The sequence below is a fragment of the Caretta caretta genome, chromosome 1 (assembly GCF_965140235.1).
Source record: "Caretta caretta isolate rCarCar2 chromosome 1, rCarCar1.hap1, whole genome shotgun sequence".
NCBI lineage: Eukaryota > Metazoa > Chordata > Testudines > Cheloniidae > Caretta > Caretta caretta.
In genome coordinates this window covers 259,988,126-260,015,991 of record NC_134206.1, presented here as the reverse complement: position 1 = coordinate 260,015,991, position 27,866 = coordinate 259,988,126, and the positions used below count along the sequence as shown (strand labels likewise).

The 27,866-nt window shown below is 45.4% G+C and overlaps 1 protein-coding gene and 1 long non-coding RNA gene across 3 annotated transcripts; one reads left to right on the top strand and one right to left on the bottom strand.

Annotated features, from left to right (window-relative positions):
• The first annotated feature begins 1,616 nt into the window (after positions 1 to 1,616).
• LOC142070477 (uncharacterized) lies at positions 1,617 to 20,774 on the top strand. The gene is made up of 2 exons (XR_012666364.1): positions 1,617 to 3,273; positions 11,696 to 20,774. It is a non-coding gene; the product is annotated as an uncharacterized LOC142070477 (long non-coding RNA).
• On the bottom strand, positions 3,817 to 26,870 carry GTPBP1 (GTP binding protein 1). Of its 2 annotated transcripts, XM_048834268.2 has the most exons (13): positions 26,451 to 26,870; positions 25,610 to 25,721; positions 23,467 to 23,647; positions 22,336 to 22,684; positions 21,315 to 21,438; positions 10,617 to 10,731; positions 10,012 to 10,156; positions 9,686 to 9,868; positions 8,625 to 8,760; positions 7,567 to 7,745; positions 6,861 to 7,061; positions 6,220 to 6,261; positions 3,817 to 5,805 (listed from the first exon to the last, which is right to left on the bottom strand). In XM_048834268.2, exons 1-13 carry the CDS (start codon positions 26,688 to 26,690, stop codon positions 5,713 to 5,715), a joined length of 2,100 nt encoding a protein of 699 aa, XP_048690225.1. In that variant the 5' UTR covers positions 26,691 to 26,870; the 3' UTR covers positions 3,817 to 5,712. The 2 variants fall into 2 exon arrangements, with proteins under 2 accessions (XP_048690225.1, XP_048690232.1); XM_048834275.2 differs by lacking the exon at positions 6,220 to 6,261 and having other exon boundaries at positions 26,451 to 26,869.
• Positions 26,871 to 27,866: the final 996 nt, after the last annotated feature.

Genomic DNA, 27,866 nt, shown 5'->3' with positions numbered 1-27,866 from the left:
GTCTGGGTTCAAGTCCCCACTCTGCCTGATGTCAACGGACTTGAACCAGGTGAATGCTCTAACCAGGAGGGTATTCTGGGTTTTCTCAATCTCTTGTTGAAGCTGTCCCCCTGTGTAAAATACTTAAATTTGCCAAACCAGCTTCATTTCCTTCTTTGACAGGGTAACCGATTTGTTGGCTAGGGGGGAATGCAGTGGACATAATATACTTAGACTTCAGCAAAACTTTTGACACAGTCCCACATGACAGTCTGATAAGTAAACTGGAGAAATGCAAGCTTGGCAGAACTACCATTAAGTGGATACATACTTAAACAACCACAAGCAAAAAGTAACTATTAATGGAATGATGTCGGATTGGAGGGAGGTCTCAAAGGGGGTTCCACAGGGATCTGTTCTGGGTCTGGTGTTTAACATCTTTATTAATTACCTGGATGTAGGAATAGAGAGCATACTGATCAAATTTGCAGATGATGCAAAACTGGGGGGGTTGCTAACACTTTGACGGATGGAGCTAAAATTCAGAGGGATCTTGATAAATTGGAGAGCTGGGCTATAGACAAGAATGAAATTCAGCAAAGACAAATGTAAGGTGCTACGCTTCTGGAAGAAAAACCAAATACAGATGGGGGATAACTGGCTTGGCAGCGGCAGCACTGGGAGTTGTGGTGGATCACAGCCTCAACGTGATCAAGCAATGTGATGCTGCTGCAAAAAAAGTAAATGCAATTTTAGGTTGCATTAATAGTGGCATGGCAATCAAGTCACAGGTGACAGTACTGTTCTATTTGGTCTGGTTAGGCCTTGGCTGGAGTATTGTGTCCAATTTTGGTCACCAATGTATAGAAAGGATATGGAGAAATTAGAAAGGACCCCGAGGTGAGCTGCAAATATGATCAAAGGGATGGAATGCAAGCCATCTGAGCAAAGGCTGGAGGAACTGGGTATGGTTAGTTCGGAAAAGAGGTGATGAAGGGGAGACATGATAGTGGTCTTCAAATACTTGAAAGGCTGCCATAAAAAAGACAGAGAAAAGTAGTTCTCTTGCCACATACAGTGGGACAAGAGGCAATCGGTTCAAACTACAGCATAGCAGATTTAGATTAAATCTCGGGTAACACTTCCTAACTGTAAGAACAGTAGGACAATGGAACAGACTGCTTAGGGAGGTTGTGGAAGCTTCTTCAGTGGAGGCTTTCAAAAGGAGGCTGGATCGCCATCGGTCATCTGGATGGTTAAAAGCAACAAATCCTGCATTGTGGCCAGGGGTTAAATCAGATGACCCTTGTGGTCCTTTAGAACTCTTACAAAGTCTCAATAGTCACTGGGCCAGAGTGTGATTCTAGCTTAGCAGTTAACTTGTTCCCCTGGAGTGTTCTAGGTTCCAGTCCCTGCTTCACATACCAGCTGAGTGCTCTAACTCACTGGGCTGTAGGGCATAAAGGGAAGGGAGTGGGGGAGAGTGCAACACCTTCATTCCTGTTTTTTTTTATTGGTGGTGGGGAGGGCAGATCCAGTGCGCACACTCTTAGGCAGCCTTTGCGCATCTCTACCAGATTGTTTCCCTACCTAAATTGCCTGTAGAGCTCACCAATAGAGCTCACCAGTAGAGTTTAGGCTCTCAACTGGTTGGTGGTGACAAAAATGGAAGTGGCAGGGGGCCTTTAGGTACCTAGAGGGTTAGGTGGTTTTAAAAATCTTAGCGTTGCCTAAATGTTGGACTTTGTCTCCTGAAGTGGCAGTCTCCCTTGTGAATCTAGCCCATGTCTTACCCAAACCCCTTCCATCCTCAGAGCACTGCAGAATTGTTCTTACAAATGCATTAGTCCAGTCCAATTCCTCATATCCAGCCACCATCTGACTTTGGCACTATTTTATCTCCTGCCTTATGCATACTCCCTACTTTCTCTAATACCCAGCTTGCAAAATCCCCTCCCTAAGCATTTTAGAAAACTGATTCAAGTAGTTTTTTTCCCCTGGCTAACCCCCTTGAGTTATCTTGTTTTCCCCTGCTCCAAAGAACAGCCTAGCTCTGCTTCGCACCACAGGGCCTCAGAAGATATGTATGCTACTGCTCAAATAACCTAGCTAAGCTGGAAGTAGCCTGTCGGTGTAGAGGCAATTTGCAGGAGGATCCACTCACAGGTCTGGAACAACTGCTGTGTAACTGAACAGCTGCCTCAAATGAAGTTTGGCAACACAGGCTATAAGCATTTTATATAGTAAATGGAGCCTATGCTTAGGAAGGCTGCTCAGCTCCCCCTAGTGTGTGGATTCCTTGCTCTGCAAAGCTGCCCCTACCCCTGCTCTCTATTTGTAGTTGATGCTATTTGCATTGGAAGCAAGATTCTGAGGCATTCCCACTTTTCTGGCTGGCTGGGGAGCAACTGAAGATATTAAATGGATGAGTTTGGACTCTGGCATACTGGGGCTTGGGTACTCATTTATTTCCCAGCTAGCGTGAGGGATGAAGACAAGGATGCTGCATGTGATTACAGCTGCATGGCTCTTTGGCAAGGAAAAATTGAGGCCAGATGTAGAGATACCATATTACGCTACAGCAGGTCCCAGTCCACACTTAACTTCAGCAATAGAGAGACAGTGCCTTCATAGCAGGAAAAAGTAAAACCCTAAACAGCTCTGAACTGCTTGGACAGCAGATAAAAGGACACAGTTCAACTGCCCCACACAGCAGATCCAAGTGTTCGTACAAGAAGCTAGGTGTAGAGAATGGCAAATTTTGCAGTTTGAATAGGCACTAAAGATTTGATTCGGTTCTATCCTCCATTGCAAAAGGGCCAGAGAATTAGGGTTTAGTCCAGTGGTTCTCAACCAGGGGTACGCAGAGGTCTTCCAGGGGGCATGTCAACTCATCTAGATATTTGTCTGGTTTTACAAGAAGCTACATAAAAAGCACTAGCAAAGTCAGTACAAAGACTTGTTTATACTGCTCTACATACTATATCAGCAGTTCTCAAACTGGGTCATGACCACAAAGTAGGTCACGAGTTTGTTTTAATGGGGTTGCCAGGGCTGGCATTAGATGCACTGGGGCACAGGGCAGAAAGCCCAAGTCCGAACAACTTAGCTTTGCAGGGACTCCCTGTGGCTTGGGGCCCCAGGCAATTGCTCTGGTTGCCACTCCCTAACGCCAGCCCTGAGAGTAGGAATAGACTCAGTGTAAAGAGAAACTTAACCGTTACTGTCACTTCACTGCTTCCCAGAATGAGAAGGCTCACAAGTGAAAAACGGACTCCAGTATCACACTGAAATGTAAGTACAGTATTTATATTCCAATTGATTTATAATTACATGGTAAAAATGAGAGAAAGTCAGCAATTTGTCAGTAATAGTGTGGCTGTGATGTTTTTGTATTTTTATGTCTGATTTTGTAGTTTTTAAATGAGGTGAAATTTGGGGATATACCAGACAAATCAGACTCCTGGTAGAGTAGTCTGGAAAGGTTGAGAGCTCCTGGTTTAGTCAACCTGTAGAAGAGAAGTGGGGCTCAGATTGAGCTGTTCCAGCATCTCCACCCCTTCAAACTGAAAGCATGTCTTTCACCTACAGCTCACGGTGTGCCATGGTTCTCAACCCTGTCCCCTTTATATCATCCCTACATTTCCCCTTGTATGGGAAAGCAGCCTAACTTCACCAGTACTCCTCTGGAACCTATCCCCCTACATATACAGAGGCTGCTCTCACATCTAGATTAGAGTAAGGGGCAGGACTTTGTGAAGGCACAGGGATTCAGGGGTAAGTGATGGCCGTTCCCATGATTAACCTTTAAGAGCACTTAAAGCAACAAGACACTACTTAACTTAGAACAAACTTTTTATTTTATACATCACACCAGTCTCAGTGATCTTTGTATGCGGGTCACAACAAAAAGGAGATCACACCACCTCCTTAGCATGAATTGATGTAAATCCTCTTCAGGCCCTAGGCTTCCCTCTTTCAGTTGGGGCACAAGGAATGAAGAAAGAGGAAAATGGGTTCAGGAATGAAGAACGCCCAGAGTTCTCTGCCTCCCTGAAGAGCAGTTTTAATGCTACTACAGGGCCTGGGCATGAATGAAGCCGGCCCTCATATTTTGCTAGCAACAGTTCACACTCCTTCACAATTGGGGTGCCATTAATAGTGTAGCTACTTATGGTTTCTCCCCAGACAGCTCTGGCAGTTAGGCAACTGGCTCAGGAAGGACCATGCTCTACCTCCTCAATTCCATTTGGTTTGCCCTCAAAGATGGCTTTAGGCTTTAAGTCTCTCTAGTTAACAGCTTCCCAAGGTGGAGGCTCCCTGAAACAACGAACAGTGACTCACTTCATTCTGAGTAGAAAGTGATAACTCTGCCTCAAGATATTAAGCTTCCCATTAGTCAGTGGAGGATAAGCATTATCCTCGAGGAAGCTCTTCTTTTGAAGAGGCAGGGATGGGAGAGGAGAGAAGAACAAGTTGGGAGGTGACCAGCTACAAAGCCTGAGGTAAAAGGACATGATACTGATAAAATAAGTCACTTCAGAAGGAGTGTCCTGGAGGGCTTGTCCAAGAAGCTAGAACTTCATTTAAAAATAAAATAAAATCTCCATGGGTTCCCCAGGCTGAAAGTGCTTCCCTCAGGTTGGTACCAACTAATCACTTCCCCCTTCTGCAAAGAGTGGGACTGACCAGTCTTACCACTGCCATGGCAAAGCTTGGCCTGCAAGTTCCAGGAGAGAAAGGAGCACTTGGAGCAGGCAAAGTCAAATGAGGGTGGCATTTGTTTTCAGTCTCCAGGCCCAAAAGGACTAGTCTGCTTGTGATCATTGTCTAGTCGTAGGGGAGACTTATGCTGGTCGCAGGCCACACGGTGTTCCTGCACCACAGAGCAGTCTGGAAACATTCTCCCTCTGTCACTGCTGCCAGGACCTTGAGGGGTAGATAAGAGTTGTTCCAGCATGCATTGAACAGAGGTTAGAAGAGGAAGGAGGATGAGATGGGCAAGTAACCTCTATACTTAATCCTACCTCTGATTAAAGTTGTAACCGCTATTGGCCTTACATTTGGGGAGGAGAGGAAGAAGTGTTAAGAAAAAAAAATTTAAACATACCTACTTAAGGTCAAGGATCTCTCTTGAATCCACCTTCCTCTTTAAGGTCCATCTGTTCAGTTTTCTGCATCCCCCTCCAAATTGCAGTCACTGCCATATTAAAATTAACCCATTTAAAAAACAGTTTAAGACAGGGAGAGTCCAGAACTCATTTGGCACCTTACCAGAGAGTGAGGAATTGCTGCCCCCCACAACCACCCACCATTCAACACATTTTAACCCTGGAATTTCAGGTCTTCTAATGCCAATGGACTGGGGACAGTGTAGAAGGTTAAACAGACAGGACCAGATGGGGGAAAGGGAAGCAGCCAAAGGGCTCTTCTCCAATATATCTGCATTTTCCTCATCTTCATGCACACATAATATAATAAAGACTAAGAGCCCAGGTTGTACAAAAGTGTGTTGGGGTAGGAGGAGAAGGAAGGTGTCAGTCGATCAGTTCCACGTGTCTTGTCACCTTCGTTAGCTTATTATAAGTTACAACCCCTCTGTCATTCCTTGGGAGGGAAGGTTCTTCTGCAGCAGATCAGCTGGATGGGGTTTGGTTTAAGCTGCTCTGGATCTCTTGGCTAAGAAATGGAGGGAGGGGGAGAATTCCTCAGAGGGTGGGGGAAAAGGGATATTCAGCAGCCACTGGCGGGAGTCACACAAGCCCCCTGAGACTTCACTTTATGGCGCTGGCCCCCACGTCGCCGGCCCCCTCCTCCAACCTTCGACTGGAAAACAAGAAGGGGAATGTTAGTTTGTGATGACCCCAAGAAATCAAAAGTGACAAACACAGAACTGAGGCAAGTGTTCTACCTGCACTCTCACTGCTAGGGCATTGGGGGAGCACCTCTCACAGGATCAGTTTCCTACTATCGCAGGTAGCAAGGAGACAAGCAGAAGCTAGTAAACTTTAGTTCTAGTCTTTTGGGGACCCAATTTACAGAAGCTCTGAACACTTAACTCCTATGAAGTCAATGGAAGCTGAAGGTGCTCAGGATCTCAGAAATCCAGGACCTGGGTTTCCATATTGTGGGTGATGGAAGCAGAAAGCCTCCAGGATTGTTTTGCTAACACGACTCTGTTCCCAGACTCAGGCCAGCAAGCCCACTTATCTCAAATCAGCTGTCAGGGTGCAAAAATACCTTATTGCCCTCGCGGTTGTGGGGCTCTTCATCCAGTGCAGTCTGAAGGAAAGCAGCAGGAAGAGAGAAGCAGAGATGAGCAAGAGCACAGCCACAAACACACCCAAGGGACAGGGCAAAAATACAGAGCAAGCGTAACAGGCTGGGAGTGCAGCCTTTATCCAATGACACCGCAGCAAAGAGGAGACAGAAAGGCATACAGAGACATGAACTGAAGGAAAGAATGCTGTGTCTTTCCAAGCCAGGCTCTGTGGTCTAAGTGTGATTTGACCCAAGGGAAGTGAGACAGCTGGCCTAGTGCCCTTACTTGGACTGTGAGTTCATTGTGGCAGGTGCTGTGTTGGCACAGCACCTAGCACAATGGGGCTCTGGCCCACAACAAGGGCTCCTTGGCACTGTCTGAATACAAATGTTCCATTGAGAGGACAAGCTGACATCAATGAGCTGTCAGGATTTTCTCAGTTATCAGGGGGTCTAGTTCCTTGCTGGGGCACTGCTGGCTGTACCCATATAATTTGTTATTGCCAAGGGAACAGTCCCAAGAAGGGGGAGCAATGCTGACGTTTTATGGGGCTGAGACAAACAGCTGGCGGGAAGGAGGATGTGACTAGCCAGAAGATACTTCGATGTCTTTTGCTAACCTGTGGTTGCAGGGCACTAGAAGGTACTGATGGTGTTGCTCCTGATGAGGTGGCATCATCCCCCACCAGGGCCCCCCCGGCTGCTGTCCCACCCTGGGGCACACCATCCTCTCGTTTCGTAAGGGGTCCTTTTTTTGTTGACTGCATCTTGATCTGCTGGGGCTTGGAGTTCATTGGAGAGTTGTTGGTGGTCTGGAGTAACTGCCGGGTACAGATGGAAGAATATGCAGCATTAAAATGGCAGGGCCAGCCAGGCAAGGTTCAAAACTTCAGGGTTTCTTGAAAGTGAGGAGTGCTTAGAGAATTACTTCCACTAGCCATAAAGTGAACTATATAGCTAGCATCAGCCCACAGTTGCCCACACTGGCCCATCACCGTGCCTCAGAGCTGTCCCAAAGAAGCTATGTAGGGCTGAGAGGGGTGTTCAGTCTCTATAGCACAGCCAGTCCTTCATGTCAGGGGGACACCTGTCTGGAAGACACAGACACCCGCAGCCTCCCCATGCAGTCAGTTTCACACAGGCCAGATGGCCATCAGACTGCAATACATGCTGGTGGCCACTAGCCTGAGTTTTGCTTGAAATTAGCAACCAAGATAGTGAAATTATATCCTCCCATTCCCTGATTCCCCTACTTGTCTCCTCATTGTAGGAGTAAAGGTTTACTGGGAAAGCAAAATGGCAAGGGTCTGGCTCCTCGGCCTTTACCTTGGTGATAGTACCCACTGCTTTCGTACGGCCCTCACGAAAGACCAGCCGCTGGTCTATATGCAAGTATTCGGGGGTCTTGATGAAGCGGAAGTGCACTGTAGCCTTGTCCCCTGTCCGTAGGCAGTCCTTGTCCATGCTGAGGATAGTGGCTGTCTGGCGGATACTGCCACAATGCACTGCAAATGATAATGTACCAGAGGCTCTCAAGTAGTAAATGCCACTAGTGGAACAAGCCTCAGATTAGAGTCCAAGGTCATTACTGCTAATCTATCCACAGCACATTTGAGTTCAGAATGAAAGAAACCTATTGTTTTCTAATCAGTGCAAAGTTGACACTACAGATGCATTTGTTTGTTGCTCAGAAAAGAAGCTAAGTATTGGATACAGCAGTGGGTCTCAAACTGTTCTGCACTGACTTTCCTAGTGACCACGCACTGAAGCATTAAGAACCAAGCAGTGGGGGACCGTGGTATTGAGAAAAACAGGGTATGTCTACACAGACAAGAAAAACCCGCAGCAGGCCTGTGCCAGTCGACTCGGACTTGCAGGGCTGTTCCATCACTGTGTAGACTTCCAGGCTCGAGCTGGAGCCCAAGATTTGGGACCCTGTGGGGTGAGAGAATCCCAGAGCCAGCCCAAGCCCAGAAGTCTACACAGCGAGGGAACAGCTCCTCAGCCTGAGCCCCACGAGCCAGAGTTGATTGGCACAGGCCAGCTGGGGCTTTTTCTTTCCCCTCAGTGTCTCAGGCAGTTTGTTGTGCAAATGATGAAGCTAGAGAACCACTGGGCTACAGACAATGCTGACTCTTGGTAGCCACTGTGTAGGCTTTCCTCTTCCCAAGCACACTGGTTCTTACCGGCAGCAATCCTTGCTCTTCTAGATCTGCTCTCTCACCCATAATGGAATTGGGGAAGTTAATACAAGGAACTATGCCCTACATCCTGGATAAAGCAGAAATCACAGGTGGATTAAGCAGCCTAAGGCTAAAGCAGAAGTCTACAACTGTGAGCTGTGCAACTGGGATCTAAGGGTCAGAGAAAGCTGCTACACCTACCCATGGCCTGATAGCGTGGGCTGATGGTGGTGGGATGATGTAGCACCAGAATCTCTGCTTCAAATTCCCAGGATGCTTGTGGATTCAGCCGGGGGGACACCATCACCATGCCTTTCCGGATGGAGGAACGCTTGATCTAGGGAGGAAACAGGAAAAAGACAAAGAGTTAAGAATCATGCTTACTACAAGAATAAGTTCATTTCTTTTGCTCCTTTCATCCAGAGGGATCTCAAGGCATTTTACAGATCAATGATTACTCCAGCCACCTCTGGGATGCAATGTGATCACTATTCAGCAGCATACAACAATGTTATGCAGGGGTTCCAAAGAATGACTACAGCTGAAACTTTTGAAGAAGTTGTAGATAGAAGAATGTGATTGCCCAAAATTCAATTTTCAAAATTCAAGGACGCTGGGGTTAATATAGCTAAGAGTCCTTTTTACCTGTCATTCAGACAGGCACTCCATCCACCAACACAATGCCCACTAGCACTATGCTAAAGGCTTGTTTACACAGTTTTTGTACAGCTTTTACGATATGGGTTTGAAACCCGTGCAACACCACTAGCATGAATGCAGTTACACTGGTATGAGGCACCATTATCCCTAGGTACTAGGGCTTGTACCAACATAACTCTTTTGGTAAAAAACCCTAAAGTCAGACTCCTAACGGAAAGTTAAATTGGTGCAAACGCTACATATAGACCAGGCCTAGGACATTAGCTTCGTTCTGACAAGAGTGATTCCTTGCAACACTTGTATTTAATGAGCGATCTCCTACAAGCCACACCTACTACATTAGACTATCTGGTGAGAACACGGTTCAAGATAAAGGCACAGAATTATCAGACTGGTGACAACACGTGAAAAGGGAGTGATATGTGGAATATGATCCACTAAATTCGTACGGGACTTTATGGTGCTGGTGGATGAACTCTCCCCCTGCCCTTCAGCGTTGGTGAAAGCAGTCTCATTTTAACCAGGATTAGAAAGTATCCTGAAGAAGCAAGGCTCTTGATATCAGGAACTAGGGCAGTCCCCCTCCCCATACACACACTCACCTTTTTCAAAGCAAAGGAGGCAGTCTGGCCACCACGCACCTCCTTCACAGGCATGCGTTTGCGGTGGATGGACTTGACAGCAATGGCCAGGAAGTTGCCCAAGGGGTCTGGACCCAGAAGCAAAGTGTCATTTAGCTTGATCAGGCCTCTCAAGGTTGTTCCAGACACAACTGTTCCCACACCCTGCACAAGAGAGAGAACCACCGGTAACTGGAGTCACTCAACCACGCTGTTAGAGCAGTAATGGAATTCCCCCTTCCAGCAGGCCCACCTCCGGTCCAGTCTCAAATGTGGCAGAGAGCCCTTCCCAGCACCAGTCCCCTTACCGGTACAGAGTAAGTGTCGTCTATCTGAAATTCTGCTGGCTCTTCCTCCCTGTAACTTGTTCGGGGAGACAGGAGATTGAGAAACATCTTAAGCAACTCCAGATTCTCACCAGTGACATTGGAAATCTGGAATATTGGGCACATCCTATAAGGGGGACAGACAACAGACAGCAGGAAATTAGTCCCCTCACCTTGATTAAAGTTCAAGGAGACATCAACATCTTGGACTGAGATAAATACTCAGCACTGGCAGGGGAAAGTTTGGCAGGCAGTTAGTTGCAGAACACCTCATAATTGAAATTCTGCAACACTGCATCTAAACTTCCTTGTGAGATTCAGAAAAGGGGCTTTAGATTCCTCCACTGAGGTCTGGGCACTGTGCTTCCATCTTATGTGGATAGCTCATAAGAAGCTCCTCACTTCCATCTGGGAGAGGAAAACATGGATGATCAGTCTGAGTTTTCCCTTTATGGAACCGATGTATTATGCAGTAGATGAAACGTTAGTACATCTAAGCTGTGGGGATTCTGCTCCCTATCGCCTCACGCAGACACGCTCCACCCCCAAACAGGACTAATACAGATCACTCTCTCCACTCCCATTACCTCTCTGAGCTGAAGTTGGAGGCTGTTACAATGACATCATCTTTGCTCTGAACCAGCACCGGGATCTTCCTGCACCCTGGGGACTTCAGAAGTCGCTGTAACAGCTTCAGAGTTTCTTAAAGGGTGAAATGAACATAGTTAGGGCAGTATCCCCCTCTTTAAAAATTGCCTTGGTCAGATTTCCTAAGGGAGACAGGCACATTTCCAAAAAATTGACTTTCGGGTCACATCTTCCATATCAGCTAGCCTGCTGCCAAGCCAGAACTGTTCCAAAAAAGTATGAATTTGCCTCTATATACATCTATTAGAGTTGAGTTTAAGTTTTAAGGTTGCTTATTAGAGGTCTGTTTTAAATGGGAGTGGATTAATTTAATTTGAGACAATTTAAATTAGCGATTTAAATCACTAAATGGAAAATGTCAATTTAAATTAGATTTCAAGCAGTTATTTTCTAACGAAAGATGACTTCTCATTGTTTTATAATCAACCAATCTGATTTACATTAAAACATGTTGATTTACAACTAAATAGACCCTTTATACTAGATTGGGTACATGTTTTTGTGATGCAGGAAGGTACACTATAACTATATACACTTATTCAAGCAATTATATAGCTCAGTATTTTCATATTCTTAATTGTACATTTTCAGTATGTTAGAAAAAAGGTCAGTAATATATTGCTTATTTACTACAAAATTAACTTTAGCTCATGATTTGTGTCAAGCTGCATCAGGATGGCAACTGGAATTAATTAAAACACAAAACAGCATATAAAATTTATTTGCATTAAAACAAAAAAAGGTAAATGTTTTGGATACATGAACTTAAAAGATGTTTCCTATTTACAACCAAATGATTTATTAAAGGAACAGAGGGCTCAACTGTAGCCTGTGAACTAAACTGATTTCAAGTCAGCCTGTGAAATTTTTCAAATATGCACAAGTGAAAGTGACTGGAGCTTAAGTTTCTACTCACTTAAAGTCTTTTGAAAATAAGACAGTCTCCTAAATTACTTACTCTGTCCTTCAAACTTTTAAAGCTAGATCTCATCCCCTCCCTCCTCATTTTTATTCATAGACTGGAAGAGGAAGACAAGTTTTCATACTCTTTCAACTTCCAATTGACTTCTCAACTTTGAATGAATTAGTCAAAATGAAGAAAATATTATTTCCTGATTGCAGAAGAAGCTACTAGTGTCAAAAGCTGGTTTAGCACTTCAATACACTCTGGTTCCTGGTGCTGAGCTAGTGACTTCTACCAATTCAGAGGTGGGACTCTTAAAGATCAGCCAACATGTACTGCTTGAATGGTTCACTTCCAGCCCTGAAATTTATTATGGTTGGCATGATTGAGGGGTGATTACTGGATGCCCAAGTCATAGCAGCATCTTCTTCAGCAGTTGGGCATCTGTCCTGGAACTCTGAATTGAAAATACTGGCAAGAAAGAGGTGGAGTAGGTGCTTGATCCATCCACTTCTTTACTGCTGAAAATTTAACTTTGTTGCTGGGTATTTCTTTCTTCAATGTCTCTTGAGGTTCTTTCCAAATTTCAACAGCATCAGCAATACAGCGGCAATCTTTCTGCAGTTTGCTCAAGGCTATACTGAAACCTATTTCCATATTCAGCATATCTTCTACAGTTCTCTTTAGTCCAAATGTTAACTACACTGGCTGTGAGAGTTCCATCTATTGTGTTATGATTTTCTTCACAAAATTGTCATCAGAAGAGGCCAATTTTTAATTAATAGCTCAAAACAGTCAACCACTGAATTCCATCACACATTTTGGGGGAGAATTAGTTTGGATCCTCATGCTTTGTTCAGTGAAGCTGAAGCACAGTGGTTGTTATGAAGTATTCCGCAATGTCAAAAATGTTTTCCTTTATTCCAAAAGTTGTACTTAAGTCTTTGCTAAAAGATGCAATCAAGGAGCACTGCACACCCATATGTTATAAGTTTGAGGTTCCCTTTATTATCTTCTTCTAGACTTCTCATCTTTGCTACATTTGCAGCATTGTCTGCACCAAAGCTATATGCTCAATTGTTTAATTTTTGTTCTGTTTGTTACAGCTTTTACTTCTACTTTAAGTATTCTGCTGAAAAGGCATTTCCTGATGTGTCAATTTCTGTAAAATAACATAAGATGGGGTTGTTGTGTGTCACACAAGAACAAATTACTGGATCATTGCATACAGTGCTCCACCCATCAAGACACACATTACCAAGGTTCCCGGTCAATGTTTTTTTGCACACTCTTCAGATTTCCTTTTCTTATACTGTATTCAACAACCTTTCAACAATGTCTGCTCGGCCGGATGCAGTGCAGCCTGGTCATAATGACTGAACTACGTCCAGTGAAGTGTTTGCTTTGAACAAGCTGAAATGAAGAATTTGTTGCATAAATGAACCAAGCAATCTTTAATCTATGGAGTCGTTTTATCTTGCTGGAATTTGCTGGTCCTACTTATGAACTCATCCATGCATTTCTTAACGCAGTTAATTTACTGTCTGACATGTTTAGTTGCAGCACTCCTGGTGGTATCAGCAAGTGACTCTGAAGTTGTAGACATTGCAGGTGGATATTCATAACCCCTTATACCTAAACTGGATCCTGAAACAAAATGGTTAAAAAAGGGGGGGGGGTCACTCGCTCACGGATTACTGCTGAGTGCACTGCTTTAAAAAAAAAAAATTGTAAATGAACGATTCTGCCTACTAGTATTTGTACCACTGTTCAAATGAGTTTATTTTAAACCCAGTTTTATAGAGAAAATCAAAGGATTATCTAATTCTATTTAAATCCTTATCTTTAACAACATACCAAACAAATTTTAAAAAAAGGTTAAGTGCTAAAATTCATAAATGCCCAATCAAACTTTAAACAGAAAGTCATCACTTAGGATGTTTGATTATACTAAGGAATAAAGAATTTCAGAAGTCCAGCAGTGACAGTAAAAGTGTAATTGATAAATACTCCCACAAACTAACATACCGATTATATTTTGAACATATTTTGAAATTCATAAGTAATCCACCCAAAACACAAATTTATGACAATTTAAGTTATTTAAGGTATGGCAGGCAATGCATAAGAAAGATGCAAACTTATGTTTACTAACCAGTTGATCCAGATTGTTCAGATGTGTTCACATCATCATCTTCAAAGCCATTACCTTCTGAGGAGCATTTTTCATAATGCTGTTTCATTCTTACAGCCAGGCCTTGCATCTCTTTTTGCATTACTGTGTTTGGCACATTCCTTTTGTACCCAGGGGTACAGGAGTTTCTTGAAAATATTCCCAAATACGGTTTTATGACATTCAGCCATGGCTGATTATTTTCCAGTTCCCAGGTGTTGAAGTCAACACTAGAAGTTGCACTCTGAAGAACATTGTCTCTTCTTCACAGTATCCTACTTTGACACCATTGTTGCTCCTTTCTGGTTGCGTACACTGTTCCTTCTGCCGTGTTACATAACTCACCCGCCCTCTCCTACCCCAAGAAAAACGAAAGAACTAAGAACAGTCCAAGACTTCTGTTCATGTAACCCACATGCCTTTTGCACTGCACTATTTTACTTGTTGAGAGAGGGAGGGAGGCAGTTGAGAAGTCAATGGATTTCTGTTTGTATCTGTCTATGAACACATGCAAGGAGACAGAGCAAGGCCATTTACTTTAAATGTCCAGAACCACCCAGAAGCAAGGGTGGGCAAATACTGGGCCTATCAGTGTTTTCCCATGAGCTGGAAAGTAAGTTTGCATGGTGAGTGTTGTCAAATATTCACAATTTGAGACCTAAGCCAATTAGAGCTCAGGTAGAGAGAAAAGTTATAAAACAGGAGTATGAGTAGGGTCCTACCAAATTCATGGTCATGAAAAATGCGTCACTGACTGTGAAATCTGGTCTTGTGTGTACGTACTTTTACACTATACTATAGAAATTTCATGAGGGAGACCAGCATTTCTCAAACTGGGGGTCCTGACCCAAAAGAGGATCATGGGGAAGGGGAGTTGCAAGGTTATTTTACAAGGGTCGCAGTATTGCCACCCTTATTTTGGCACTGCCTTCAGAGCAGGGTGGACGGAGAACTGCATTGTTGGCCAGGCACCCAGCTCCGAAGGCAGCGGCCTGTCAGCAGCTGCACAGAAGTAAAGGTGGCAATACCATAGCAAGCCACCCTTACTTCTGCACTCCTGCCTTCAGAGTTGGGTCAGGACCCCTACAGTTACAACACTATGAAATTTCAGATTTAAATATCTGAAACCATGAAATTTATGATTTTTAAAATCCTATGATGGCAAAATTGACCAAAATGGTCCATGAATTTGGTAGGGCCCAAAGTATGAGGCCACATAGGTAGGCTCAGCAGAAGATCCTGATGAGCAGGGTGTGGCACTCTCTACCTCAAAGCAGCACCCTAGAACTCCCATATTCACCCATCACACAATGATGATATATTTCATACAAAGCATGCCACCTAAGATACCATGTGACAGATCATAGTCTGCTGAAACCCGTTGGTCTGTCAAAATATGTATATGAAGTTATGAGATTTTGCTGTATGGTTGTTACTGATCTAAAATAGGGGATAGCGGCATCATTCTTTGACTTTTTTCTTCCCGCACCTACGCCAGAAGCAACAAGAATGGTGGGAAAACAAAGTCTTGAACTGAGGGGACTGGTCCCAGGCTTAAAGGGAAGCCTATGTATTAAGAACTATAACATCTAGTGGGGTGAGAAAACGGTTTATCCAAATACTGCCTAGTCTAATAAAGACTAAGATTTAGACTATGTACTAACTTTTTGTGCCTACCACTTATAATCACTAAAAATCTACCTTTCTAAAGTTAATAAATCTGTTTTATATTTTACCTAAAACAGTGTGTTTTGGTTGAAGTGCTTGGGAAACCACAGCTCAGTTTACAAAGGCTAGTGTGTCTCCTCTCCACATCAAAGGAGTGGTAGACTGGATAACAAACTTACATGGGTCAGGCTTCTGACTAGGACAAGACGGTGCAGTTCTGGGTACAATGCTGGGGGGTTGGGATATTTGCTGATGCCTTTCTCTGTCTGATTTGTGAGTGGCTCAGGTAGAATTCATGCAATCCAGCTGGGTGTAGGGCTCCACATGCTGTTATACTGAGTGATAACAGTGCCTAGAGGGGTTTGCTGCTTGTCACTAGCAAAGTGTTGGGAGAGATAGCCCAGGCTGGAGAGTTAAGGGGACACAGTGGTACTCTAGTTCCAGGTTGTACCCCAGGGATCCTAGAAATCAGTTTGCCATGGAAAAAAATGCAGAATTTGTATTTTTACAGAGAATCTTTAGTTTTTACATTTTGTGAAAAAATAAAAACATTAACTACATTTTACTGCTTGCAACCTCCCTCACTTGTGGTTGATTTTTGAATGCGCTTTAAATTTACATACTCCAGTAAACTGCTTCTGGTGCATAGAGGTTACTCAACAGCATATAGAGGTTTGTGTTTCAATGCATCTCATTTCAGCCTCCACAAGTAATTAAAGTTATGAAAAGATGCTGTAAACTTTAAAAATCACCCCTAATGACCCCGTCACTGAGTTTGGAAAGGACAAATTTCACGTTGATAGCAATGTGCTGTTCTGTACTGTATGCAGCAAGGGTGCAGATTACGTTCAAAGGCAGACAATGGCAGAACACATGGAAAGCGCCAAACTGAATAAAAAAGCTAAAAACAAGAGGCTGAAACAGCAGGGCCATCCACAACACTAAAGAAACAATGCACTATGACAGGACCATTCTATTAATTTTATTATAATGATTGGTACAGGTAGGCTTCAAACTTGCTTAAAAATTGTAAATATATCAATAATACATTGTGTTCAACTGATACCTACATTACGACTAAGGAAACTAAAGTTCAGCATCGCATTTTAATTGTGGAAAAACATGGATTTTATTTATTTATTTATTTTTTAAATCACAGAAAACTAGAATCCCTGCTGATGAGATACATGTTACTGTCTCCTGAAGTCAGAGACCAGGTCCAATGGGTGGGATGACTGCCATAGGGTTGCTAGGTGTCAGGTTTTCGACTGGAACACCAAGTCAAAAAGGGACTTTGGCAGCTCCAGTCAGCACAGCTGACCAGGCTGTCAAAAGTCCGGTCTGCAGCACAGCAGGGCTAAAGAAGGTCTATCTGCATGCCTTGGCTCTGCATGGCTCCCAGAAGTGGCCAACATACCCGGCTCTTAGGTGCAGGGGCAGCCAGGGAGGCTCCACGCACTGCCAGAGTGCCGACTTGGCCACAGTCCCGGCCAATGGGAACTGCGGAGTCAGTGCCTGCAGGCATGGGCAGTTCGCAGAGGCCCCTGACCCCCTGCCTAGGAGCTGCAGGGACATGCCACTGCTTCCAGGAGCTGCATGGAGCCAGGGAGCCTGCCGACTTGGAGTGCTGGAAGTAAGCGCCACCCTGCCAGAGCCTGCACCCCAACCTCCTCCCACACCCCAATTCCCTTCCCAGAACCTGCACCCCAACCCCAAGCCCCCTCCTGCACTCTGAACCCCTCAGGGCCAGCTCAGAGCCCCCCTCCTGCACCCCAAACCCCTCATGCCCCGCCCCACCCCAGAGCCCGCACCCCCTCTCACATCCCTTGCTCCAGCCCAGTGAAAGTGAGTGGGAAGCAGAGCATCAGAGAAGGGGGCAGGGCAAGGGTGTTCGGTTTTGTGCAATTAGGAAGTTGGTAACCCTATTTTGCCAGCGTCTTGCACAGCCCCCCCATGCCCCATAGGATCAAGCCCTTAATAGGGAGCATGATCTCGTGGCATCTTTATAAAACTATATTTTCTCCTGATCTCCAGCCTTCAACTTAAAGTTTTTGATAGAGGCTCACAGATTCAGCATATTGTTTTATTTAAAATGACTTAAGAAGTAAGTTTAGGCCTTCACATATCTGTATTAAATTCAGATTTCATTTTAAACAGGTTTATTTTTAAAAGAAAATTTAAATATGAATTTATTTTTTCAAACAAGTCAGTGATCTTTATGCACTCCAGTTTTAACAATCATAATGTGATTGCAGAGCCATTGGTCATTATCTTTGAAAACTCACGGCGATTGGGGGGAGGTCCCGGATGACTGGAGAAAGGCTAATGCCCATCTTTAAAAAAGGGAAGGAGGAGGATCTAGGGAACTAAAGGCCAGTCAGCCTCACCTCAGTTCCTGGAAAAGTCATGGAGCAGGTCCTCACGGAACCAATTTTGAAGCATTCAGAGGATAGGAAAGTGATCAGAACAGTCAGAATGGATTCACCAAGGGCAAGTCATGCCTGACTAACCTAATTGCTTTTTATGATGAGATAACTGGCTCTATGGATAAGGGGAAAGCAACGGACATGTTATTCCTTGACTTTAGCAAAGCTTTTGATACGGTCTCCCACAGTATCCTTGCCTGCAAGTTAAAGAAGTATGGGCTGGATGAATGGACTATAAGGTAGATAAAAAGCTGGATAGATCATTGGATAGTGATCAATGGCTCCATGTCTAGTTGGCAGCTGGTATCAAGCGGAGTGCCCCAAGGCATGGTCCTGGGGCTGGTTTTGTTCAATGTCTTCATTAATGATCTGGAGGATGGCCTGGATTGCACCCTCAGCAAGTTTGCACATGACACTAAACTGGGAGGATAAGCTGGAAGGTAGGGATAGGATACAGAGGGACCTAGACAAATTAGAGGATTAGGCCAAAAGAAATCTGATGAGGTTCAACAAGAACAAGTGCAGAGTCCTGCACTTAGGACGGAAGAATCCCATGCACTGCTACAGACTAGGGACCAAGTGGCTAGGCAGCAATTCTGCAGAAAAGGACCTAGGGGTTACAGTGGACGAGAAGCTGGATATGAGTCAGTGTGCCCTTGTTGCCAGGAAGGCTAATGGTGTTTTGGGCTGTATAAGTAGGGGCATTGCCAGCAGATTGAGGGATGTGATCATTCCCCTCTATTCAGCATTGGTGAGGCCTCATCTGGAGTACTGTATCCAGTTTTAGGCCCCACGCTACAAGAAGGACACGGAAAAATTGGAAAGAGTCCAGCAGAGGGCAACAAAAATGATCAGGGGGCTGGAGCACATGACTTAGAGGAGGGCTGAGGGGACTGGGATTATTTAGTCTGCAGAAGAGAAGAACAAGGGGGGGATTTGATAGCTGCTTTCAACTACCTGAAAGGGGGTTCCAAAGAGGAAGGATCTAAACTGTTCTCAGTGGTAGCAGATGACAGAACAAGGAGTAATGGTCTCAAGTTGCAGTGGGGACAGTTTAGGTTGGATATTAGGAAAAATTTTCACTAGGAAGGTGGTGAAGCACTGGAATGCATTACCTAGGAAGGAGGTGGAATCTCCTTCCTTAGAAGGTTTTTAAGGTCAGGCTTGACAAAGCCCTGGCTGGGATGATTTAGTTTGGGGTTGGTCCTGCTTTGAGCAGGGGATTGGACTAGGCTACCTCCTCAGGTCCCTTCCAAACCTGATATTCTCTTATCATAAAGGATTTGACCTTCCTTAGTTTTCCATGATGAGCTGAATGCTAATTAGTGGTCAGGACTAGAAAGTGTTTGAATTATTACTTGATTTTGCCATGATAGGACAGGACAGTCTTACTTCTGAGTATTATTACCACAGTTCCACAGCAGCAAGAGGGGAGCAGAGATTAGCATAAGAGCCAAGAGCAAAATGAAGTCCAAATAGGGGACACGCAGGAATCAGTGTTCCAGGGCAGAGGATTTGGCTTTCAGATCCGATTCCTGCCCTCCTTCTCCTGCCATGATGGAGCCAGTTCTTTTAGTCCAGTTTCTTGCTTCCAGCAGTGGCCAAGACCCAATGCATTAATGAAAGGTGATCTCCTACAATGTAACTGTACAATGCTATGCATGGGGGAAAACAAGGGGGATGTTAAGGACTTTAGTTTATATTGCACAATTGTCAGCTGATCAGATTACAGCCAGGTTATGTTATTAAGAAAAGGCAACTGTAGGAGACTAGTGTTTTGGCTAAGGAGATGCTGACATCTGACCATGTCATCTGTTCCTCATACAGAGCTCAAGATAAAGGGGCCACATCTTCCATTCAAATTAAACATCTACATCCTTCTCTTGGCACTGTAGTGGGCTCAGATCAAAAAAATTCTCCTCAAAAGGTCTGCTCTTTTACCCTAAACCAAATATGCTCCTCCCTCCCCAGTTACTCGCTTTATGACTGGGCTTCCATTAGTTTGCCAAACATCTTTTACACCTCCATTTCCTATGATTTCTAAAAGGTACTGCTCAGCATCCCGTTTACTGAAAGCATCTTCCGACAGAATTTATACAACAGGCAGATTGCTAGTCTTCCTGGTTCTCAAAACTTCTGACCAAAAACATGTCACTGTTCCAAGTAACTAGAGCCAAATCCTTATGGGCTAGGAATGAAATCAAAGTAGGAGTATAAATTCAGGAAAAGAGCTGGCCCACATCCAGTGGTGTGCATCAGAACAAAGGGAAGTGCCTAAGCAGGTCACTTGACCTTCAGGTAGGAAACAGAGCAAGACCTTTTAAATTAATATCCATCCCCTACATCCCAACTGCAGGCTTCCCCCCCCCCTTCAAATTTAGATACCAGGAGAGAAAGATAACCCCCCAACTCCAGCTAAAGCACTTGGCTGCCTCTCCCCAGAAAGTCTGAGACTGCCTGCAGTTACAATCTCTCTTTGGGGACCATTATATTAAGTTTATGAATGATTTATGTATCACTGTGCACAAGGGATTGCATAGAACTCCAAGAGCAAGGGTTACCACAGCTCTTCCAGGAACTAAAAACTGGGTGGGTGATTAAGATGAATCATACAACGCCTCCCTGGGGAGGCTTATATATACTGGTTCCAACTGGGTTTTCCAAGGATCAAAGAAAATTTTTTTATGCCAAAAGCCCCAAGTTTAAATGGACATGGGGCCTTCTTTTGATTCAGCAAGTGGACAGGACCCTCTGGCCAAGGGATCCCCTAACCCTTATGGAAGGGCTGGAAGGACTTTGGCTTACTAGGACCCCATAAGTGTGATGGGTGACCTCTACCAAGCTTTTAAAAAAGTTTGTATTAACTGGTGTTAATATGGTTTCCTCTGTAATGCTTTTACCCTGAGAATAAACTTATTTTGCTTTATGAAGTCTGCTTGGTAACTGGTGTACACTATTGTAGTCCCTGGAGAAAGAGTTAACCACAGGTGCTGGACCCCAGTCAGATCTGCTGGGGAAATCACAGTAAGGCACAAAGTGAAAACAAGCATAAATCCCCAATTCAGGGTGGGGGTGAGACAAGTGTCTGCCCAAGAAAAGCATTCAGGATCCTGGCCATCACTTAAGTGGGTGCCATCGAGGAAGACCAGGATAAGGGCCAAAGGTTTAGTTAACCCTGACATCGACAGCCTAATTAGGCAAAACCCCACAGCAAACACTTTATTGCTGCACAACTAAGCAATCCAAACAATAGAAGTGAGAGCTGTAACAAGTGAGGGGAGTGTCTTGGGAAAAAAAAAAGGACTATTTCAAGAATGTATTTGGGCTACAGCCTAAGCCATATTAAGTATGAGGCGACTTCCATTAGCCCTGATTCACCATCCCAGTTGAGGGGACACTAGCAAGCCTGTGGATACCGAGTGTTCTGAGGACAGAGGAGCAGTTGCTGGCAAAGATCCACATTTACCTTGCAGGATGTTGGCAGGACACATGTCGATTTTTGTCACCACGACAAAGACCGGAACATTGAGTGCCAGCGCTAGGCCCAGGTGCTCCTTGGTCATCCCAACAATCCCAGCATTGCTGCCAACCTGCATCAAAAAGTCATACAACTGCAGGTAGTTGGATCACATAAGATAGTTTGGCCAGAGTATGCAGTAGACCAGCGGTTCAGGACCTAGTTTTAATGGGGTCTCCAGGGCTGGCTTACACTTGCTGGGGCCTGAGGCCGAAGCCCAAGGGCTTCAGCCCTCGGCAGCGGGGCTCTGGTTACAGCTCCCCTGCCTGGGCCTGAAGCCCTTGAGCTTCAGCTTTTCCCCCCACCTGCCTGGGGTGGTGGAGCTCAGGCTTTGGCCCCCAGCCCAGGATGGCAGGGCCTTGGCAGGCTCAGGCTTCGGTCCCCGCTCCTGGGGTCATGTAGTAATTTTTGTTGTCAGAATGGGGTAACAGTGCAATGAAGTTTGAAAACCTCTGCAGTAGACTATGATCAGATTGTAGAACTGTTGTGTGTGGGGAGGAAGGATGCAATTCCAGGTCCCGTCCCCTCAACATCCCACCCCACCCCAAGAATTTTAAACACATCAGTAGGAGAGAGAGCAGTGAGGAAAATAATTCAACTCATAACTAGTGAGTACAGTATTGTATTCCCAAGTTCAGAAATCTTTCTGATGACAAAGAAAACAGATATCCTGACCACTTATGGGTATTGAAGATCCCATGGCACTTCTCAAGAGCAGGGACACAGCCATGGAGTCCTGGCCATGCCATCATATTGGGAATTATATTCTGCCTACTGAAGCTATTATTTATATTAGCACAGTACCTAGGACACCCCACCCCATCATGGACTAGGTATTCACTGTGCTAGGTGCTGTAACAACACACACAAAACAGAGTTTCTGCCCCAAATAAAGTCATCCACTTCTCCTCTGTATTGGTATTTTACAGGTTTGAACAGTGGCATATTGCACTGCTTTATTGCCACTTACCATAAGCATGCAGAAATCTGGTAGGTGACCAGTCATGCCGAAGACTGTGGTCTTCAGGTACTTCTCATGCCCAGCCAAGTCAATGAAAGTGATGACCTTGGTAGATTTCTCACAGATTTTGGTCCACTCCAGGCTGCCACCATGGCTGTCAGGCTTGTTCACCACATTTCCCTCACTGTCAAAGCCCAAGATGTCATTGCCCACACTGCTGGTACGACCTGACTCTATCTCATGCTTGTGGCGGAAGAGCTTTTGCCGGGCAAAGCCCCGACCATTGTCCAGCTCACCATGCGTCAGGACACCCAGCAACGTGCTCTTTCCTGCATCCACATTGCCAACCACTGCTACCCTACCGGGGAGAGAATAAAGTAATCAAACACCTGGAGAAGAGTTAATGTCAGCTTGGTCGTCCCTTAGAAAAGTTTTTCATGTTAATACAAGCTAGCAATGAGTGCTGTCACCAGAACCTGAAATCTGTTTTTAGAGTTTGCACAATATAAGCAATATAATCCAACATAGAGGGACACTTTGGGGGAAATTCACTGTCCAAGGCTCATTCATGTATTAATATTAATATCTCTATTGATGCTGATGAGGGTGGCCATTGTGGTAGCATGAGTGATGCGAAAACCCAATCCACCTGGAACTAGACAGACTCCCAAGTCATTTTTATACAAGGTATCAGACACCCATCAAGAGATCACTTAAGTATTAGGCTGGAATTGAAGTGGTGACTGATAAGCAAAAGGTTCCATATTTCAATATCTGACTTATTTTAAAGAGTCCACTCCTTGCAAGGCCCCAAAATCCCCTGCAATCACAGAATGACTGAGTCCCCAAATAACTCCTTGATGGATCAGCAGAGAATCCCTGAAGTGCTCCCAGGCCAGGGAGAGCTCAAAACAGAGGCTGTCACTCAGACACTGAAACTTTTGAGCCAAGAACAGGAGTGCAAACTAAAGATTACAGACAGCTTGTATAAGGAGGAGGAAAAAGATGTAATTAGCAAGGAGTGTTCAGACAGCTGTCTTTTCTGGGTTCATACAACACCCAAATTCAAACCACCACTTGCTCAGATCAAAGAGATGTGGCTGTGTTGCTGCCTAATCCTGCCTCCACCCGTCTCCTCACCTGACCTCCAGGAAGTCGTTGTCACCCACACGTTTCCGAACAAGGTAGTCGCGCACCTTGCCCCCTGCCTCCTGGTGCTCCCGCAGAAGTATCACATCTGCCTCAAGCTGCTCTGCCATGCTCTTCACGGTGGCATAGGATGCTTCCATATCTGCCTCACTCAGACCATATTCAGTCCCATCTAATGAGAAGTTGTGAGGGGGAAGGAAATAAGATTAGCAACACTTCCCAACAGCCTGGAGTAAATGGTAATTTTATTCTCTCTTCACATGAGCTGCCTGTAGCACTGATTATACACATGAGAAAGACACCAGTCAGCCTACAGAAACACAGGAAGAATGGCCTATTCCTGAAGGAAACTTTAGGCTTAATTTTAAGACTCAAAGGAATTAAAGCGTCACTAACAGCAAAAAAATGAATAAATCCTACTATCTGAGAGTGCTTTACCTACTCAAGTTACAAGCAACACCTAAAATCACTGAAGGATTAGCATAAAAATTCAAATATTTCTCATTCTGCTTACTTTGTGCATTTAACAGCACTCTGGGTATTTAGTCAGTTTCCCCATCTACAGCCAGATATTGTATTTCCTCTATTTGTCTTTCACACTACAACAGGGGAGAGAAAGTGTTTTAAAAAAGTTACCAAGGGGATGCAGTGGAGAGGGTAGCTTTTGAAAAGCACTATTAACATGTTTTGTAAGACTGACTAGATCTCAAGTCTAGTTTTTCTTTACATTATTAAAACTAAAGAAATTCAAAGGAGTCTACGTGGGTTTGGGGGATTGTGGCTGTGATATGAAGTCTTTTTCCTCTAGGTTACTGGTTCCAATACAACCCCAGGTTTGTATACAAAAATGAATATTTCCCTCTTCGGAAGTCGTAACCCAGGTCTTAGCAAGCGAGTGCCTATCTCTAAACAGTCACAAATTATCCTCCTTATGGGCAATCTCAGCAGAAAGCACAAGGACTGAATTGACTAACCAAACTTCCCTACCTAGCTGTCATTATTCCCTGCAACAGGGATACAGAAAATAGATAGGACTGATATACATGGGAAGCTTGACTGAACACTGTCAATGTCCCTGTACTGCAGGCATAGCAATTGTAATGAATCAGACTAGCAGTCTACCTAATCTATTGTCCTGACAGACAGTGGCCACTTCCAGATGCTTCAGAGGAGGTGTAAGAAAATCTGCAGTAAGCAGTTATGTGGTAACCTTGCAAGGGGGCAGGTTAACTGTTCCATAGCTTGAGGGTTGGCTTAGGCACTAAAATAGGAGATTTATATCCCTTCCAAAACATAGTAAACATTTAAAAAAAACCACTTATTACTCTGGATAGTCTTAATATCCATGTACATGTCCAACTATTTTGAAACCCACCATGCTCCTGACCTTAGTGACATCCATGAGCTAATTGTACTTTCTATGAAAGGAAGAATTTCATGCTCTAGGGGTGTCAAATTCAGTATTTTTCTTTAGCACAACAACATTCAAAAATGTGATTTGCAAAAGAAAACGAACGAACAAGGGGCAGATATATGAAAGCCATGTTAAAGGATCAGGTGCGAAAACAGCAAACCACAAATATGCAAAGGCAGGTGGCTGCTGCCACACCTAGAATATATGACATTAAAGGCATTACATTTAGAAACAAAAAGGAACTGCTTTATGTACTATAGACAGCCTACAGGGGAGTAAGAAGCAGCTATTTTGGTTAAAGTTGATAGTTAAATATAAAGTGCTTCTACTACACTCCTGTGAAGTATTCCCAATTTACAATTGGGAAAAAAGCAATGACAGAGGTAAAGCAGACACCTTGGAACATGAAGGAAGTCTCAAGACTGAGATTATAACTCCAGAGCTCCTATCACCCAGTGCTGTATTCAGATACCTTAACCGCTCTTATTTCCAAAGACATTTTATCAATAATACTTATAGTTATGCCAGATATAATAGTAACAGGGTAACCAAATTATGTTTCCAAGCATAGTCACCAGCAGGGCATGTCCTGCATGTGGTATTATATTGGGGAATGGGGTGAAGGGAATTCTACTTTCCGCTGAAGCATCAAATTAGATGAACCAACACTTCCTTTTGAAGCAAGAGCAAACACCAACTTTACAAGAAAGCTGTACTCACCTGATCCTTGTCCAATTACATAGATAGTCTCCCCACAGCCCTCATCCATTCTCTCCCACATCTGCTGGAGCAGGCTGTCATACTGTTCCGATGTCGGACTCACCATCACCAACTAGAGTGAAGATCAGACAAGTTTAAACGCATTACCTGGGGGGGAGGGGGGCCAACAATTCCCAAAACAGCGCGAGATAATTGTCCAGCCCAACGTGCTCTACGTGGGAAGGAGGCTCTTTCAAAGCCCCTTTCAGTCAGTTTGGACACGCTGGTCAGTTACAGCGCAGGTCTCCTCCCCACACTGCACAGAGGTATTGGAGAGAGACACTCACCGGTTATGAGCCTTGAGCGGCTTTTAAACACTACGAAGTGGGGGGGGGGGGGATATCAGCCTCTGGGGTTGCCCAGTTAAAGATCCCAGAAGGCGCCAATTTAGGGGGAAGGGCAGCAATGTGCGGTACATTAAAAAATTTAAAAAAATAAAATAAAGAAGCTGCCAGCTCACAATCCCCGCCGGGCCACATCCAGGAGCCGAGCCAGGCGCTCTCCAGGCATGAGAGCAGCGAGCTCCAGAGACACCTGCCGCGCGACGTTTCCCGCCCTGCCGGCGACCTGCCGCCCCCGGCAGCGTCTGACCCCGGCCCCCCGCGGCTCCCCAGCCCCACCGCCTCGGACAGGGGGCGGGCACCGGCCCAGCTCCCCGCGCTCGACGAGACCGGCCGTTTTCTCAGCGGGACGCCCCCACAGGTGTGGCGCTGCCCCCGCCAGGGACACGCCCCGACCCGCGCCGCCGGGAGAACCGGCTCTCGCGCCCCAGCAGCCACACGTCTCCCCCGCCCGGGCCTACCTTGCTGGTGAGGTCGAGCTCGGGCTCCCCGTTGAGCACCTCCCCGTCCTCGCTGCAGTCGGAGCCGAAGGCGGCGCGGTGGGGCCGGGAGGAGGCGGTCGCCTGGGCCGCCCCGCCAGGGGAGCTGGGCTCCGGCGCGAATATACAGGCCGGTACCGGGAAGCCCTCAATGGGCGAGCGGCTCCGCTCCGCCGCCATCTTCCCTGCTGCCCCGGCCTCCTGCACCCGCCTCATCAGCATAGCTCCGCCCTCCACCTTCAGCCTGGCCTATGCGTAGTACTCCCTCGAAAGCCCGCCAATAGGCTTGTTAATAATTAAGCAGACCCCTCCAGCCAATCACCAGGCAGCTTTATGAATAATTAAGCATAACCATAACAACTACGGCCGTGCTCATAATTATTCATAAGCCACGCCCCCAAGCCAACGCTTCCTACTGCAGACTGGAAAGTAGAAGCGGTGTTGCCAGGTCGACTCCTTATATCCTCACAAGCTCAGAGTCCGCGCTACGTGGTAACTGCCCTGTAACCAATGGAAGAGGAGAACAGCATTACGAGCAACACTCTGCGCCAATCAAACAAGAGATTTAGAAAGAGGGGTGGGCCCTGAATCTCTGCCTATCATGGGACAGAGACAGAGAGATGGGTCAAAGGTTTTCCCGCAAAAGTAAAAGCAGGCATTTAGGTTTCCTAGCTAACCAATAAGAGAGTAGGCTTTTCTGACAGACATATGGAGGGACCAGTCAAATGAGAAGACACACTCTGGGCCTGCTATCTGTGGGGATTTCCCACCTGGGATGAATTGTCTTCCTCCTTTGGCAGATGCTGATGACATGGGGCTGAAATAAATCTGCTGGAACCACTTTATTCTGATGCAATGACTTTGTCAGTGCTTGACCGGGCTGCTTCTCCACTCCCACCTCCATGATTTTGGGGACCTAAAAAGGTCAGGGCTAATCTCTGTCCCAGACCTTTTCATTAGTGTAAAGCCAGTGTTGATAAACTTCACATTGCCCCCTCTGACTAGCCTGTGACCTCTGTGAAAGCTGATGGCCGTAAATCCATCAATTTTTAGGAGGGTAACAGTTCCCCAATCAACTGCTGTATCTGCAGTGGACAACAGTACCTCCCATGTTACCACTGCATACTCCCTCCCTACCAGCTGCTCCACGGAGCAGCCAATGCAGCTTCTACCCACAAAGAAAACAGCTCAGCGTCACAAGGGATAGTGTAGTCTTAGAGTTGCCAGCCCTCCCACATTGGCCGGGAGTCTCCCAGAATCTGACTCAACCTCCCGGTTGCTATTGAAAGCAATCCGAGAGATTCTAATAGGCCAAAAGTCCAGTTGGCGGCACAGCGGGGCAAAGACAGGCTCCCTACCTGCCCTGGCTCCGCGCAGCTTCCGGAAGCGGCCATGTCG